This window comes from Orbicella franksi, chromosome 9 (genome assembly GCF_964199315.1).
Source record: "Orbicella franksi chromosome 9, jaOrbFran1.1, whole genome shotgun sequence".
Classification (NCBI taxonomy): domain Eukaryota; kingdom Metazoa; phylum Cnidaria; class Anthozoa; order Scleractinia; family Merulinidae; genus Orbicella; species Orbicella franksi.
Window position 1 is genome coordinate 4,472,301 of NC_138153.1, and position 17,682 is coordinate 4,489,982.

Here is a 17,682-nt window from a genome sequence, read left to right on the forward strand (position 1 = left end):
GTTACTATGATATTCTACACTTCACAACCAGAATGTGAATTTTTGGACCAAAATTAATTCTAGTTCAAAGACAACAGTAACAGTAACAGTAAATTTTATTAATATATAATAGATTTATGAGCCTTAGTGGCTCGCAGTTAGCAGAGTTACTGATTCCGGGCGAGCTACTATTACTTTAACAGTATTATCTAGTTTAATTAAAAAAGAAAATAAGAGAAAAAGGAAATTAACGTAGAAATTAAGTACCCAAATATGGTTGACATAATACAGTAGAGCAAATTAACAATAATGATCAGGAGAATGATCAAGAACGAAATGGGACTTGCATTGAAGAGGAAACTTGGTAATCTTTGACAATCTTTGGACCTTTGACAATCGCTACAGTAGTCCAGAAATACGGGGGAATTTTAAAGAAGTTATGGGAAGTTTACAATTTATTATTTTACTCAAAATTGCTCAAGGCGGATCCCTGAAGCCGTAAGCATATACAGAGCAACGTACGCACAGGCAGGTAGGTGCTGTTAAGCCTGGTTTTGGCCATGAAATAAGCACAAGCATAAGCATAATGATAGTGAGAACGCCCACAACACAAGCATGAGCACAAGCACACGGTAGTGAGAGGACGCGCATAACAGAAGCAGAAGCACGTACACATGAACAGAATAGAGAGCAGAATTGCTTTATTTTCGGTTCCATGCCTTCTCGATAATGTAAAACAAGATGGCAGACGATCGCCATGCTTATGCTTACAGCAGCGCTTTCTTACTTGGCATAAACATAAGCTCAGGTACAAGAAGAACAAAATTTTTTGTTCCCCTTGTGCTTATGCTTGTGTTGTGGGCGTCCTCACTACCGTTCTGCTTATGTCGCGTAATGAAAACATGCACCGCCTTTTGTCAGTAAATCTCTTACAAAATACGCTAATTATCAACATCTTACTGCATCTGCCTATGTTGCTTGTGCTTACGGCTTATGCGCTAGTAAAAACCAACCTTTGTAAAATATATATTCCAGAAATTATGCGCCCTCAAACTCGTAACATAGGCCGTATGCATTATAACACGCATCGAAATATAATTTAATATTATAATGAGAACTCGAACTGACCAACCAAAGAGAGAGCCTTTCCTTAAACATTTTATAGTATAATTCAGTAGTGTATTGCAGTAGTAGTTTGTGATGGCTTTCCAAAATCAGAAATATTTAGTTCAGGAATAAGTTGAGAATGAGATTAATTACTAAAGAGGCGCAGAAGCAGAGTATTCTACACGAAATTTTGGTTCCTCTTTGCTGTACGAGTCAAAAAAAACCGTAAACACTTTGATTTGGTTCTGACAGGCCAATTGTGTACTGACCAATCATTAATTACCGTTGGTATTCGCGGCTTAGTTTTAGCACTCCTAATGTTTGGCTTTTTTCCTTGCTACATTATAACATTACATAAATATTTCTGGTGTTCTCGGTTTTCTGAGTTTCATGGTAAATATTTTATAAAATTTCAATTTTGTGAGTTAACTGGCTACGAACACTTCGAGGGAGTTCTTTGACACTGTTTTTGTTGTTGCTATCATTGTTATTTTTGTTGTTGTTTATCCGAGAGCAGTTTGCAGTTCCGACGTTTGGTCTACTTCGCTTCTAAGCCCCCTATTTACCAATAATTGCAAATGATTTATATGGGAAGGTCATAGCAAATAGCTTTTACAGGCCAAGTTTCAAAATAGCATCCAAAAATCAGTTTCACGTTTGTCCTGTTTAGCGCACTGAAATATGTAACAAATTCGATGCCTTTTTGATAAGCGAATTACCTGGGCTCGCAGGTTATCTAGTTATGAAATACGATTTACAATCGCACTGACAGCCTTTTTCACGGTGTCACCGCCAACTCTTGCATGAAATGTTCCGTTATAAGATAAGCTTGCGCTAGATCTTGGAAAATTGAAAGGGAATTTCACATGCCAGTCTTGCCCATGACGCTGAAAGCTCAAGGTAACATCCTGAGTGTCTGTTTTGCGACTCATGTCCACGGCGTTGCCGTCAGCGATGTTTCTCAACTCGTCGAAAATGTACTTCAAAGCCATTTCTCCTTCCTTGCCAGTGTACCACTGAGTGACTGCCATGCGTGTGGGCCGGCTGTCTCGGATGTGACCTATTATCGCATTGATTGGAGTTTTCACCGTGTTCCCGCCAACCATCGCGCGCACTTCTTCATTGGTTGACAAACTCACATCGGATCTCGGAAAGTTGGAAGGAAATTCCAGTTGCCAGTCTTGTCCTTCGTAGTGGAAGCTCAACGTCAGGTCTTGGGTGTCTGATTTCCGAGTTATTCTCACCTCACTGTCAGCGATGCTCCTTAGCTGGTCAAAAATGTATTTCAGTGCCGCTTCGCCTTGCTCGCCAACGTACCACTGATCATAAGAGGCAACCTGAGGAGCAGCATACGCGCGTGGGCCTGATGGCTGATCGAGAGATGAAATGCGATCTATCATCGCGTTAACAGCAATTTCTATGGTATCTCCTCCTATCCTTGTGTTCAATTCTCCCAAACAGGTCAGACTTGCCCTGGTTCTTGGAAAATTGTTGGCAAATGCAACTTGCCACTCTTGCCCGTGGCGCTCGAAGGTCAACGTGACATTTTGTGTGTGTGTTGTCCGACTCATTTTTACCCTTGCACTGTCAGCAATGTTTGTAAACTTGTTCAAAACGAATTTCAGAGCCGCCTCTCCTTGCTCACCAGCATACCACTGGTCTGCAGCTACATGTGCAGGATTGCCGCTCATCTGATCACCTCGTGGCTGAACGGATGATATGCGATTTAGTAATGCTTCAACAGCGGTTTCTACGGTGTCACCTCCAATTATTGTGCAGTTTTCTCCATTTGTGGTCAGGCTTGCATTGGATCTTGGAAAGTTGCTGGGAAACGTGACATGCCAGAGTTGCCCGTGAGCCTCGAAGCTCAATGTGACGTCTTGAATGTCTGTTCTGCGACTCATTTTTACCTCAGTGTCAGCTATGCTTGTGAACTTGGCAAATATGTATTTGAGAGCCTGTTCACCCTGTGTACCAGCGTACCACTGATCTGCTGCTACGCGTGCAGGATTCCCACGCAGTATCGGTGGCAAAGGCTGAACGGTTGGCCCTGTCCGACGTTTTGCCGCCGATCGATGTCTAAGAGGCATTTCATCTATAAATACAAAAGTCAGTTAGGTTTCGGTGGGTAAGCTTTTGGGTAACACGCAAAAGCATAAAATGACAGAAAAGATACTTAAAGTTAAGACCAGAAAAATGAAATACTAAAGACCACTTGTCAGCGGAAAGTTTCGGGGGGGGGGGGGATTTTCCATGTGGAAGGGGAAAAATGTTTGTCGTCCCTCTTAAGGGGGCAAATTGGAGGCTATGGTATCACTTGGGGTGTCAAGGCACAGTCGATGTTTTACGCATCAAGGTATCCCTTATATAGGGAATCATCAGTCAGTCATGCCTGCAGCCCATATAAATGCTCCACTCATAGGAGCAAAGAGGATGAGTGTGCCATCATACTTTATGCCATGCCCTAGAAAATACAGCCAACCAGAATGCAGGAAAGTCGTTGTATACTCGATGAAACTACACCAGAAGCTCCCAGTTTGCCCTGCATTGATTGCGCTGGCCATTTTAATTTCTATGGCATGGTATAAGATTTTTACGTACATGGTATATAAACACTTTCAAGTTGTACACTATGGAATATCCCAATTGTCATGATCATTTGTATTTTCTTGGTATACACGATCGCTTTAAGGTGACTAGTGGGATATTCCTTGTCCATGGTAAACCACTCGAAAGGGTTGCATAAGAAGTACTTATTATATTGTCGAACTGGTTCCCTTAGCATTCTGATTGGTTCCCTTAGCGGTCTGAATTTTGATGGACGCTCAAGGAGAACCTATTTCAGCGAATTGCTCTTTCAGTTCATTGCACAATATTTATGTAAAGTAGAAATCTTTTGACACTGAGAAAACTAACTTACTTGTCATGGAAGTGTCGTTTCTTCCTGGCACACGACTAGGATTTAAAACAGCGAAGACGTCACACGCTTTGGGCCTTTTGCTGGAATCGTAGTTAGCACAGGATTCAAAAGCTTCTTTTACACGTGACCAAACTGTTTCTTGCTTGATCCGATACTCTGGATTAGAGGCTGGCCGTTTCCTTTGTCGTAACATCATAATAATTTCTTGGAGATCAGAGGCTTCTAGTTCGTATGGGTAAGAGACATCAGGATTTATGAGGCAGTAAAATACAAGTCCGAGTGCCCAGATATCCACTTTCTTTAAATCTTCCAGTGACAGTTTTCTTCCCTGCAACGTTCGTTCTGGAAGTAAGATTTCCGGTGCCATGAAAGGAATTGTTCCTCTGAATATGTCTTTGGTGTTGGGATCATTCAATCCGTTGGTTTGCAGCAATTGTGAACGGCTTTCACCAAAGTCAGCCAGCTTGCATACCACTGGTCTAACTGCCTTGATCCTTTTGATCTGCTGCCTGTCTTGAAGAGCGCAATAGTGCTGATTGGAAATCAGAATGTTTGCAGGTTTGAGATCACGGTGAGCAACCTCAAGATAGTGAAGGTGGGACAGTCCTTTCGTGACTTCATTTGCAATCACCGGAATCAGGTGATCGAATCCACAATCTTCAGATTTGGTCAATGGTGCGATCTCCGACAAACCTTTATCCAAGGTATTAACTTTAACGTTTCTGCTGAGAGGCGCGAAATCAAAAACCACGTATTCCAGTACAATAGCAAGTGGATTCATGCAAATACCGTGCATTCGAACGATATTTTCGTGATGAAGCTCAGCCAGTAACGTGGCTTCCTTCATGAATAGCTTTCTTGCCGCATCACCCCTGGACACTGATTGGTGCATCACTTTCATCACAACTGGGTTGGTCACCTCGGGTTCATCACAATGTGCTAAATAAACTGTTCCAAAAGTACCACGTCCAAGTTGTTTCTGGACATTCAGTTTTCTATAGTCTAATACATTGATTTCACCATCCATCTTGGGTGAGCCAGCTTGTTTCGGTTGACACCTAATAGCCCTATTCGTCAAATATTGATTTACCTGCAAAAAATGAAGGAACGTAGATAGTTTAACGCACTGTTACCTGAGGTATACTTTTTATGGAATTTGACTCGTCATTCGCCGAACACGGCGGAGACAACTTACTCAACGAATTTCACAAAAAGAAATCAATTTGCTTACACAGGTTTCCTCAGTCGCTAATAATGTACTATTTGGTAGAGTATATTTTTGTTCCGGCTCAGAGATAAATTTCCAAATCATGTATGGCGCAGTCCCCCCGCCGATCGATTTACAATTGCGGTGGAGTTATGGAAAAAGTACATTCAACTGCTGCCCATACGTCCTATGCAAAGAGAAGAAAAAAAAACCTCCTTTAAACCGGATTTGAAATAGCGACCAACGATAACAGACAACTCTTTCGTTCTCCTTCGTTCAATGAATCGGCGTCATTTGTCCACAGCTCACCTCAAAATAAAATTACCCACGTCCCAGTTTATTACGATAATTTTATTACGAGTTCTTCATTCGACACGTACAGCTAGCTTCAGCGACCTTTCTATTTCGTTATTGTAGTTTGAGTTATCTCTTTGGCCGGGATTTCACAAGAAAATTATGCAGCGCGTCAGATGTCAGTCACCAAATATTCAATTTTCTCTAGTTCATAATTTATGGCTTCTGTACCGAGGGTGACCACAATAAGTACGCTGCGTTTCTGAAGAACGGGTAGGTATTACTGAGAATTTAAGAGCTTAAGAGAATAAATATGCGTATGTCAATAAATATTAGAACTACCCGGGAAAATGCCTTGCACAACCGAAATGAAAGTCGGAAGAGTCCTTCAATTGCGGAAGATCTTCATTAGCAACCCTAAACACGATATATCCGGCGGAGAACGGTATACCTAAAGTACTTGCTAGCTTCGATCGTGGAATATTAAGCTTATAATATCAGTAGTAAAAGACGGACAGTTATTTCTAAGCGACCTTACCTACGAGCGGTTGGTGTGATGATGACGGATTCAGTTGTTTGCGTTTAGTGGCTCTGTTTCCACGTCAATGCTTGCGTCGCTTCTCAGTCTCGTCGAGGCAAGCTAGAAAGCGGACGTCATTTTGTCAAGATATTGTCGATGGCTATGGCATATAAAACAAAAAAACAATAACAACCGAATTATAGCTAATTATGAAAGCGTTCAGTTGTAAACTAACACTGACCTAACCTTGGAAGTTCTCAGAATTCATCAGAAAATACCTTGTATTTCCTCCGGGTCTTATAACATCTATTGGGTTTTACCGATTTCAAGCTTCAAAATAATTGAAATCCTATTGACAAGGTACAAGAATGACAGCTGCAGAACTCTTGCATTTCTAGGAATACGGATATCTCAAGCTTAACAATAACACCACAATAATGTAACGCAATTTTCCAAGAATGCTTAATTTCATTGTTATTTGTTATCGGGCTGATACCAGAGGGCGGAGCAATTGATCAAGTTCCATGACAATATGTTCCGACTTTTCTTGGAACTGTGAACGAATTAATCAAAGAATGAAAAGAAGCCAAAACATTTCCTTGATCTAATCAACGTTGACAGGTTCACTTGCACTAAAGGACATTGTCGTTTCAAAGTTCAGCTCCAAGAATTGACTTTGCATTTTGTAACTTCGACTCCCAATAACTGGCACCCTCGCTAACTCGAACCTCGCGCTAATTATAAATCGAACCAAAATCGATTTCCCTCGGATTTCGGTCATGCATTTGCTGTAATTTTACCCTCGGTTCCAGTTAACTCGAAGCAATTTTCGTTTGCCTTCAGGTCATTTTCTGTATAGTTTTGCCTTCAGTGACTCGAACCATGTTTGTCAATACGTGAAAACTCAAAACAATCAGTTCTGTAGTCCAAAACATTGAAACTATTTTTCGAAAAAGTAAACCGCATTAATTCTGTAGTAGCAGCCCGACGTTGCTATCTTTGAAAACTGCAAAGTTCGCAGTACCTGGACTTCTCTTGCTGTTTGCATGGCTTTGTTTTCTTTCGTTTCGTTTATACGTCCTGACTTATACAATAATTTAGAATTGTTTAGTTCAATTTTCACTCGACTTCTCTAAAATCAAATTGGAATAAATACCTAAGCAGCCTTTTTTTTCCCATATTTCCGGTCATTTCTTCTTAACACCCGATAACTCGAACCCTCTTCAAGTTATACAATAATTTAGAATTGTATAGTTCAATTTTCCCTCGACTTCTCTAAAATCAAATAGGAAGAAATACCTAAGCACCTTTTTTTTTTCATTTTTCCGGTCATTTCTTCTTAACTCCAATAACTCGAACCCTCTCCAATTTCTGCTGAAGTCTTTGAAGGTTCCAATTATCGGGAGTTGACTGCATATCTTTCCGGCTTGCTGCTCGATCCGGGTTTCAACGAGGTAACCCCAGTAGTGCATATATATATATAGTGCCCATCCCAACCAGGGAATAGCCGGCATATGCACACGTCTAATTAATCCTGGGTGTGAAGTTCTTTCAATTTTATTCTTTCCCGGGCTCCGGACATTTGCCTCGGCCCCAGAGACAACCCCAGAACATTCAATTTGGGCACTCTTTTGACCCGTTTGGATTTCGCCCCGCATGTGGCGGAAATCACAAACATGATATGATGTTCTCTTATTTATTTAATATCCTGTTGATCACATATGGGTGACATGAAGTTAACTCGATATAAATACGGATTTAGGGAAATTTTCAAACAATTTTGTGACCGATGGACAGATAACGCACAAGTAAACAAAACGACGTAGGAAATTATGTTGGTGAATAAGTCCATTTGTTCCTCGGGACAAATTCTCCCATGTTTATAATTCTAACCAAGACTTTCTCCGGACAATTTCCTCGTGATAACGGACCAAAGCTGTTCCGTATTAGAATGCTAAATTGGTGTATGCCTGTGCGATAAAATGGTTGGTCTAACACTGATAAAAACACTCACTTCCTTATCGACCATAAACTATAAGCTACTATATATTTACTAAAACGACTGTCCATCATGGTAATTTTACATCAGTTAAATGTATATCTGGGCTTTCACCATGTGCAGGAAGCACAAGGCTGCATGAAACGGGTGTCCTTGATGTTAAGTTATGCTGCATACTGGCTGCATTCGGCGCACAAAAACTGGTCGTGGTGGTTGATCCGTTGATGTTATGTAATTTATTGTCGCGCAGACAGCATGTTCAACATTGTCACCTCCAATCGTTGTACACACTCGCTTATTGATGGACAGACTTGCTTCAGAACTTGGAAAATTGGAAGGAAATGTCACTTGCCACTCTTGTCCTTGACGGCAAAAGCACATCGTAATATCTTGAGTGTCTGTTCTGCGGCTCATTTGCACATTACCATGAGCGATTTTCGACAATTCGTTGAAAACATATTTGAGAGTGGCTTCGCCGTTCTCTCCTGCGTACCACTGAACAGCTGGTTGCTGACATGTAGGATTGCCGCGATTTATGAAAGACGGATCCAGAGATGAAATACGATGTATTATCGCTCTAACTGCAGTTTCCACAGTGTCACCGCCAACCACTGCGATGAATTCTCGGTTGATAAACAAACTTGCATCAGATCTTGGAAAATTAGAAGGAAATTTCACTTGCCAATGATGCCCAGAACGCTCCAAACTCAGCGTGAGATCTTGGGTGTCCGTTTTGCGACTCATTTTGACCTCACTGTCAGCTATGTTCGTCAACTCGTTGAAGACGTATCTGAGGATCGCCTCCCCCTGTTCACCACCATACCACTGATCTGCAGAGTTGCCATGAATTCCTACAGCAGGTGTATGCTTTATTTTTGATATTATCGCACGGACAGCACTTCTCACAGTGTCACCGCCAGCCACTGCATAGACCTCACCGTTGGTAAACACGCTTGCATTGGTGCTTGGAAAATCTGCAGGAAAACTGACTTGCCATTGTTGTCCATTACGCTGGAAGCTCATGGAGAGATTTTGAGTTTCTTTTTTACGACTCATTTGTACTTCACTGTCAGCGATTGCCTTCAACTTGTTGAATATGTATCTAAGATCCGCTTCCCCTTGGTCACTAGCATACCACTGGAGAGCAGCGTGGTTGTCACATGGAGGACTCGCCCTGAGGGGCGTTACGTCTGTAGAACACAAAAGACGATGTTATCTCTCTACTGCTCATTTTACAAAGCTAGTTCTTCCGGGTGAAAACCCAAAACCAGGAATGTTCTAATCTGTAGGAGTACTGGTGTGCCATTTTAAGTAATCAATTTTTTAAAGTATCAGTTTTGTTCTTTTATATGCAATCACATTGTTTTATTTACGACCTGGTAATTTCTCTCGGTTTTAGTTGAATGAATAGGAAGCTGAGATCAAACTTACTTGTCATCCCAATGCGGCCTCGGTTACCAGGGTAGCGAGAAGACGACAAAGTGTTGGCGACTTCAGAAGCTTTTGGTCTTTCAACTGGATTATGGTTGGTACATGCATGGTAAACGTCTCGTACACGTACCCAGACTGTCGACTGCTTGGACTGGTATTCTGGATCAGACGAGGGGCGTTTTCGTTGTCGTTGCAAGTTCATAATGTCAGTCGGGTGTTGATAGCCATCCCGCTCGTAAGGGCATGAATCGCTAGGGTTTATGAGACAGTAGAATACAAGTCCAAGTGCCCAGATATCAACTTTCTTTAGATCATCCAGTGACAGCTTTCTCCCTGGCACCATTGCTTCTGGTAACAAGATCTCTGGTGCCATGAAAGCAATTGTTCCTCTGAATACCTGGTTAGTTCCGGGATCGTTCAGTCCGGTGGTCTGCAGTAATTGTGAACGACTCTCACCAAAATCCGCCAGCTTGCACACCACTGGTCTAACCGCCTTGATCCCTTTGATCTGCTGCCTGTCCTGAAGAGCGGAATAATGCTGATTGGAAATCAGAATGTTCATAGGCTTCAAGTCACGGTGCGCGATTTCATTTTCATGCAGATGTAAAAGTCCTTTGGCAACATCAACTGCAATCTTTGGTATCAGATGATCAAATCCATTGTCCTCAATTTTGGACATTTGGGCAATCTCTGACAGAAACATATCTAGGGTGTTAACCTTGATGTCTCTTCTGAAGTGCCTGAAAGGACTGAAATCGAAAACCACGTATTCCATTACGATAGTAAGGGGATTCATGCAAATACCATACATTCGGACGATATTTTCATGATGAAGTCCAGTTAATAACTTGGCTTCCTTCATGAACAGTTTTCTAGCAACATCACCCGCGGCCAGTGACTGGTGCATCACTTTCATCACAACTGGGTTGGTCACCTCGGGTTCATCACAATGTGCTAAATAGACTGTTCCAAAAGTACCACGTCCAAGTTGTTTTTGGATTTTCAGTTTTCTGTAATCCCAAACTTTAATTCCGTCTTCCATTCTGAGTGGATCTGCTTAATTCTCTCTGAAAATAAACCGTTAAAACAACATATATTTTTTTGGTCTTTTTTTGAGACGCCATAAGAATACCCAAGTGTGCAATGGAGGTGGTTTGGTTCTTTTGAACTAAAGAACGACTTCATCAGATGAGAAAGAACCTTAGTGCAAATAACCTTAGCAAATAACCTTAGTGCAAACCTACATTTGTAACTGGCAATCCGTTTCGATGAATGGTTCCTTTACAGGAGTGATTACCGGTTTGTCTAGTATTCCAACGGTGCCGTGGTGGCGAGAGTTGTGGTATGGTCATCAAGATAGTAATAAGCTGCTAGTGTTGATAATTACTAAAAGGAGATTCTCTATCACACATTCTAAACTCTAAATGATGAATGAGTACTTTGACACACTACTGTGGTGCTGGCTGTGATGATGGTGATGATATTGGCTATATGGACTATTGATTTAGTAATGGTCAGTTTATGATGGTGGTTGCGATGGTGGCAGTTGTGGTATTAGTGGAGATGAAGTCTGTAATAAACTTACAAAATCTTACAATTTCTTTGACAATGTAATGCAGCTGGTTGTCATGAAATTATTTCGCTTTCAAGTGCCGCAGAACTTGTACAGATACTGATTGTAATTTACCGATTATAAAGCACTCGCTTCTTTAATTATGGTTTCTGGCAAGAACAAAAAACAAAGCAATAAACATCTCGTAGACCTTGAGTCTTACAAAATTAAAGATCATTAAAGGAGATCATGGTAATCCGTAAGGAACATCATTTTTATCAAATCTGCTTATGATTCTGTTCTCTATTATAGTGACCCATGCAATCTACAAGTAAAACTAATTTGCCTTACTAAACATCAATTCTGCTACAATTTCTTCCAGTAAAACAGATTAAAAGCACTCAGGTTATCAGCCAACGCACCGTATTCAGTGCACACATCGAAACAAAATGGCGTCGTGAAATGGAGTCTATATTTACGTACCACTGATCAGTTGATAGCAAAAGCACACCTCTCGTTTGTCTTCGGTTTCAAAGCAGTGATATCACACTTATAAGACTTATATTCGTCCGGTTTTCATCGCATGTGCAGCGATCAGGAAAGTATGTTTTCTATTCCAAACTTTCGTTTTCCCTTGATGAATGATTGACTACGACTGACGACTGGTTTCAAAGCTGCGAGCTGGAACTTCCTAGAACGCCTCACACTGGGTAAACAATGATATATTTAAAGGCAGTACGTGTAGATTTGTGATTTGCTGGCCGGATTAAAATTGATTGGAAGCGTGACCTGTCGTACACGTCACGAAAACAACTCGCCAGTTTGCGAGAATTTGTAATTAATCCTTGGATCATGGTCAAAGGGCGGAGCAAGAACATTGACAGTTTGTTCCGACTTTTCCGAGAACTCCGGAGCAGTAACAACATTCAAATCATGGGAAAAGTAGAAGTGTTACACCAACTCGGTTTGACGGTTCAATGCTTGTTGTTTACTTTCTGAGTGAACCAGAATTTTCCGTCGGTGGAGGAGCGAGTTGTTCAGTTTGCCAAGTTATCAGAAACTCACGACGAGCATTCACAGGCTTTAAGGGAGGTTAGCTTCGAAACCGACGAAACGTTGACTTAATAATTATCACCGTACACGATTCCACAAGGCGGAACAAAGATGGAGAACATGACCAACAAAGAAAACTTGTTCTTCGATCCTGCTACAGGAAAGCTCTGCACTTCAAGACCAGCAAATGACAAGGCTATAGCCGTGGACATGAACAGACAAGGGTCTGGTGGATTTTTCGCTTTCACAACGAAGGGAGAAAGACATGATTTTCTGCGGACGTGTCCCAACATGGCAGCTGATTTAGAGTGCCTGAACGTTCATTGCATTGTGCTGAACTAAATACTTTTCAAATAAGATACTGAGGACACCAATATATGTCAGATTTATATCTTGGATCGCTGTGTATAAATAACCTAGTCAACTTTAGTAGCGAGCAAGGCTTGTACTGACCGTAAATCTATTTGTATTAATTTGTCTGGCGTGACACTATCTACTGAATTCATAGCTTATGAAATATAAAGATTTTGACTGCAGCTTTAAGAAACAATCAGCTTCATAAAATGTACCCATATATAATTAATTAGACCTACAAATAATCAATCTTTGAATCGTATAGTCGCCGTGCAGTTTCGTACGATGGCCATGCAATGATGCGCTGATTACAGCTCGGTCATCATGGTGGCTGGCACCATAACCTTATTTTCTTATTGATTGGCTAGGAAATTTGAATAGTCTAGAGAAGAGGAGCCCACCTTATACTAGTCTTTCTGTTCACTACCTCGTGGCTTATATTGTAGGCTATGTTTCTGTTTATTGAAATTGCAAGTTAAAGAACGTTTGATTGCTTAGCTTACCGTAAACGTAAGAAACTAAGAATTAAATAAAGGTTTCCTCATCTTGAATGTTGACCATAATCGAAATGCAACATCCATGTACCCCTACACGGGTGTCAGCTCGTTAGAATACGCACTATGAAATAGTTAACAGTCGTGGCTGTTCGCTCAGTAGCTAACGATTGCGGCTGCTTGTCACAAGACTCGACCAGTCATAAATGAAACCGATAAAGAAACTTTTGATGACGTCCGTCATCTGACCATCTTAAGCAAGCCTGATCTTATACGCATCGATATTTTTGTTAGGTTGCAGGAGAATTGCAACATATGGCAAGGATGCACTGATGAGAAACAGCTTTACACCTCTCGTAAAACATAATTATGAGAGTAAGGATCAACGCATTCTCGTTGTCCCGTTTATTAATTTCGAAATGTTTCGTCATTTGGTTGAACATGTGTTTGATTAGGTTTGAAGGAAAAATTCTGGGTATAGATTTCTTTTACAAGGGCAAGCTGGTTGAGCGCAAGCAGGTATATTGTAGTTGTCTATAAATCTTCCAGACATTTACTTCGGAGCTAGGAGACTTACGGGAACTTGTAATGGTTCAGTTCCTTATTTTTCCATTATGTCCTGGTCGCAGGTATATCCTGCTCTTTCCAGTAGAGGAGATTATTCTTAAGCGTCGCCTTTTAGTTAAACGAGGAAGAATCAATTTGGCTCTCCAAAGGGCAGAAAAATTATACTGAAACTAAGAACATAGCGCCATGTATTATTTCGTTAACTTTATTGACCTTTATTTCTCGGATCGAAATGCTTCACAGAGTCTACCTTAGCTATGATGTATAGGCAACAGTTTCTTGTAGCATTTAATTAATATCATAATTTAAGCACTTATTTCAAATCTTCATGCACTCTACTAGTTTCTCGTTATTAATGGTAGCAAATTTCCAACTCTGGTTACAGCATTTAAGCAATAAAGGCACTGTCCGGAAACTGAAAAAAACTGAAATCGATAGATTAATTCATGGCTTTACTTCCTTCAAATATTTTGCAATAACCTAAGCGTTGAAGCTAGGAAAAAGGTTCTATTGGATAAAGTCGAGTTCCCTGGGACTATTGGGTGGAGCTTCACTAAGCGAACTGCCTTCCTGTACATAAGAAACCATGTTCTTCACCGCCTTGCTCGCTTTTTCGCTGCTTCTCCGCCTTTGTTTTTTTTCTTGGCCAGTCCCTGGATTTTCAAGCAGAGGTACTCCTACGACAGGAAATTTGGCAGGAAATCTGATCTCCCACTTCGTTCTTCTGTACTTGTCGACGAATGACAACGAGATATCCTGACTTTTTGTGTCGCGAGACATGTTCACATTACCCACAGCAATGTACTTTAAATCCTCGAGTAAGCTCTGGAGCTCTTTATTACCTTCGTCGCCCGAGTACCACTGTGTGTCTGCTGTGACCGCTTTTTGAAACTGGGCTGGCCTTGGAGAACATAAAGCGTTGACGACTTCAGAAGCTCTCGGTCTTTCAATGGGGTCATGGTTGGTACATCCGCGGTTAACATCTCGTACACGTACCCTGACTGTCGATTGTTTCAAGTGGTATTCTGGATCACAGAAGGGACGTTGTCGTTGTCGTTGCAAGTTCATAATGTCAATGGGGTATTGATAATCGTCCCGCTCGTAAGGGCATGAATAGCCAGGATTTATGAGACAGTAGAATACAAGTCCAAGTGCTCAGATATCAACTTTCTTTAGATCATCCAGCGACAGCTTTTTCCCTGGCGCCATTGCTTCTGGTAACAAGATCTCTGGTGCCATGAAAGGAATAAATTGTTCCTCTGAGTGCCTGGTTAGTTCCGGGATCATTTAGTCCGGTGGTCTTTAGCTATTGTGAACGACTTTCACCGAAATCCGCCAGCTTGCACCGCACCACTGATCTAACCGCCTTGATCCCTTTGATCTGCTGCCTGTCTTGAAGGGTAGAATAATGCTGATTGGAAATCAAAATGTTCATAGGCTTCGAGTCACAGTAAGTGCGCGATTTCATTTTCATGCAGGTGTAAAAGTCCATTGGAAACATCAACTGCAATCTGTGGAATCAGATAATCAAATCCATTCTCTGCGGTTTTGGGAAATTGCGCAATCTCTGACAGGAACATATCTAGGGTGTTAACCTTGATGTCTCTTCTGAAATCCCTGAAAGGACTGAAATCGAAAACCGCGTGTTCCATTACGATAGTAAGGGCATTCATGCAAATCCCATACATTTGGGCGATATTTTCATGATGAAGTCCAGTTAATAGCTTGGCTTCCTTCATGAACAGTTTTCTGACAACATCACCCGCGGCCAGTGCTTGGTGCATTATTTTCATCACAACTGGATTGGTCTCCTCCGGTTCATCACAATGTGCTAAATAGACTGTTCCAAAGTAACACGTCCAAGTTTGTTTTTGGATTTTCAGTTTTCTGTAATCCCAAACTTTAATTCCGTCTTCCATCATGAGTGGATCTGCTTGATTATCTCTGAAAATAAAACAAAAATAACAAAATAAAACATTAAAACAAAATACATTTTTTGTATTTCTTTGAGACAACATAAGAACATCCAAGTGTGCAATGGAGGTGGTTTGGTTCTTTTGAACTAAAGAACGATTTCAAATAACCTTAGTGAAAATAACCTTAGCAATTAACCTTAGTGCAAACCTACATTTGTTTCAATGAATGGGTATAGTAAAGATCATCGATTTTCCATTCTAAGAGTGACCACCAGGGTTTATAGAGTATTGCAACTGTGCCGTGGTGGATGCGAAAGTTGTGGTGTATGGTGATCGGGATAAGGCAGAGATTACTAAAAGGAGTTTTCTCTGGCATTCTCTCTAGATTCAAAATGACGGTTAAGTACTTTGACATACCACTGCGGTGTTAGCTGTGATGATAATGATGATGATGATGATGATGTTGGTTATAGTGACTATTGATCTATTCATGGTCAGCTTATGATCTTGATTACGATGGTGGCAGTTGTGCTATTGGTGGAGGTGAAGTCGGTGATAAACTAGCATCTCAGTTTAGAACCATGCTGGCCTTACAAAACCTTGCAATTTCTTTGGCAACGTAATGCAGCTGGTTGACACGAAATTATTTCGCTTTTAAGCGCCAAAGAGCTTGTACAGATTGCAATTTACCGATTATAAACCACATGCGTCTTTAACTATGGTTTCTGTCCTCGCGCGTATGCAAGAACAAAAATAAGCACTAAACATTTCGTAGACCGCGAGTCTTACATAATCAAAGGAGATCATGGCAAGTCGTAAGGAACATCATTTTTATGTAATCTGCTTATGATTCTGTTCTCTATTATAGTGACACATGTAGCGACTAGAACTTTCTTTGCCTTTGGGTGTCACGTCTTTCCGTGACCCCTGGGAATTATGCAATCCACTCTGTAATACTTAAGCGTTCTTCATTATGCCTAGTTTTGTGTTTTTCATTTTTGGCCAGTGCTTGTTAGCCCTGAAAGTTCGATCTGCTGGTTTCTACCGCATTTTTTCCTTAGCTGCTTCACTGTTGTGAGCCCAGAAGTACAAATTCTAGAATTGGAGTCGCCACAGTTTTGTAAGTTTACTTTAATCCGTTGTCATTTTTTTGTCGTTATAGTTTGTACTTAAATATTTTGTTTTGTTTATTTTTCAGTTGAATCACATCACACACATACATCACACACCCACGATCACTTTTGTTTCTCTCGTGTTTACGCCCAGTGTGATTAAACTTGTGCATTCAAACTGTGACGTCTGTAGCGCTTACTAGAGCCACAACACATGCAATTTACCAGTAAAACTAATTTTCCTTGTTAAAGACATCAATTCTGCTACAATTTCTTCCAGTAAAACACAGATTAAAAGCACTGTGAAAAGAGTATCAGCTAACGCACCGCATTCAGTGCACACATCGAAACAAAATGGCGTCGTAAAATGGAGTCTAAAGTCGAAAGCACACCTCTCGTTTGTCTTCCGTTTCGAACCAATGACATCACACTTAAGAAACTTATTTTCGTCCGGTTTTCAGCGCTTGTGCAGCGAACAGGAAAGTATCTTTTCTATTCCAAACGGCCGTCTTTCCTTGATGAATGGTTGACTACGACTGGGTTCAAAGCGGGTGTGGACAAAACATGGGGTAGGCCATGGTGTAGCCATGGCCTACCCGCTGGCTTACCCTATGGCCTACCTGTAGTCAGATTTTTAAAAACATAAACAAAACATCATTAAGAGTCGAACGAGTTAGCTGGCATAAAAATTATATCCGTCTAATAGGGGTATACTAAAAAGTCACTAACACGATTATCAACATCAGAGGGAACAAAACAATGCCAACCTTACAGCACTCAGCCTTGAAACATCCTATTTCTCGTTGTCTTCGACATCTAGCTTCCCCAGCTAAGCAATCAACCATAACGGCAGGTTAGGAGGGAGGGGAAGGGCCCGGGGGGACTCCCATATAAAAAAGACGGGGATGCTGGTCGGTAATTTTAGAAAGAACCCCTAAGAGGTACCAAAACTGCGTTTTTAACCCCTAAAAGGTATGGCAAGCACCCTTGTCATTTATATATGAGATCCCCCCCCCCCCCGGGGAAAGGGCCGATATTACGTAGACGCTGAGAATATCCAAAATGGCTGCTCCACGATCCATACCGGTTGCCAGTTTGTAACATATTAAGGAGTCCTAGTATAAACATGTAATGAACGGCGTTAGTGACTGTTAGTGCTGGTGTTAGTGACTTTTCG

General features: G+C 41.1%; 1 protein-coding gene across 8 annotated transcripts in view; it reads right to left on the reverse strand.

The window, feature by feature from the left end:
* LOC145498424 (uncharacterized) overlaps window positions 1-11,580 on the reverse strand; it is an 11,795-nt gene extending 215 nt beyond the window's left edge. The window contains exons 1-4 of one of the 8 annotated variants that reach the window (XM_081478351.1): window positions 6,306-8,190; window positions 6,046-6,187; window positions 4,007-5,096; window positions 1-3,181 (exon numbers count right to left, since the gene is read on the reverse strand). The exon at window positions 1-3,181 is cut by the window's left edge and continues 215 nt beyond it. In XM_081478351.1, the coding sequence (XP_081334477.1) occupies window positions 1,827-3,181; window positions 4,007-5,033 (2,382 nt within the window). In that variant the 5' untranslated portion in view covers window positions 5,034-5,096; window positions 6,046-6,187; window positions 6,306-8,190 and the 3' untranslated portion in view covers window positions 1-1,826. Of the gene's footprint in view, window positions 3,182-4,006; window positions 5,097-6,045; window positions 9,217-9,457; window positions 10,525-11,042; window positions 11,106-11,431 lie in introns of those variants that run through there. The other 7 variants (XM_081478354.1, XM_081478353.1, XM_081478352.1 and 4 more) reach the window with 7 other exon arrangements.
* Window positions 11,581-17,682: the final 6,102 nt, after the last annotated feature.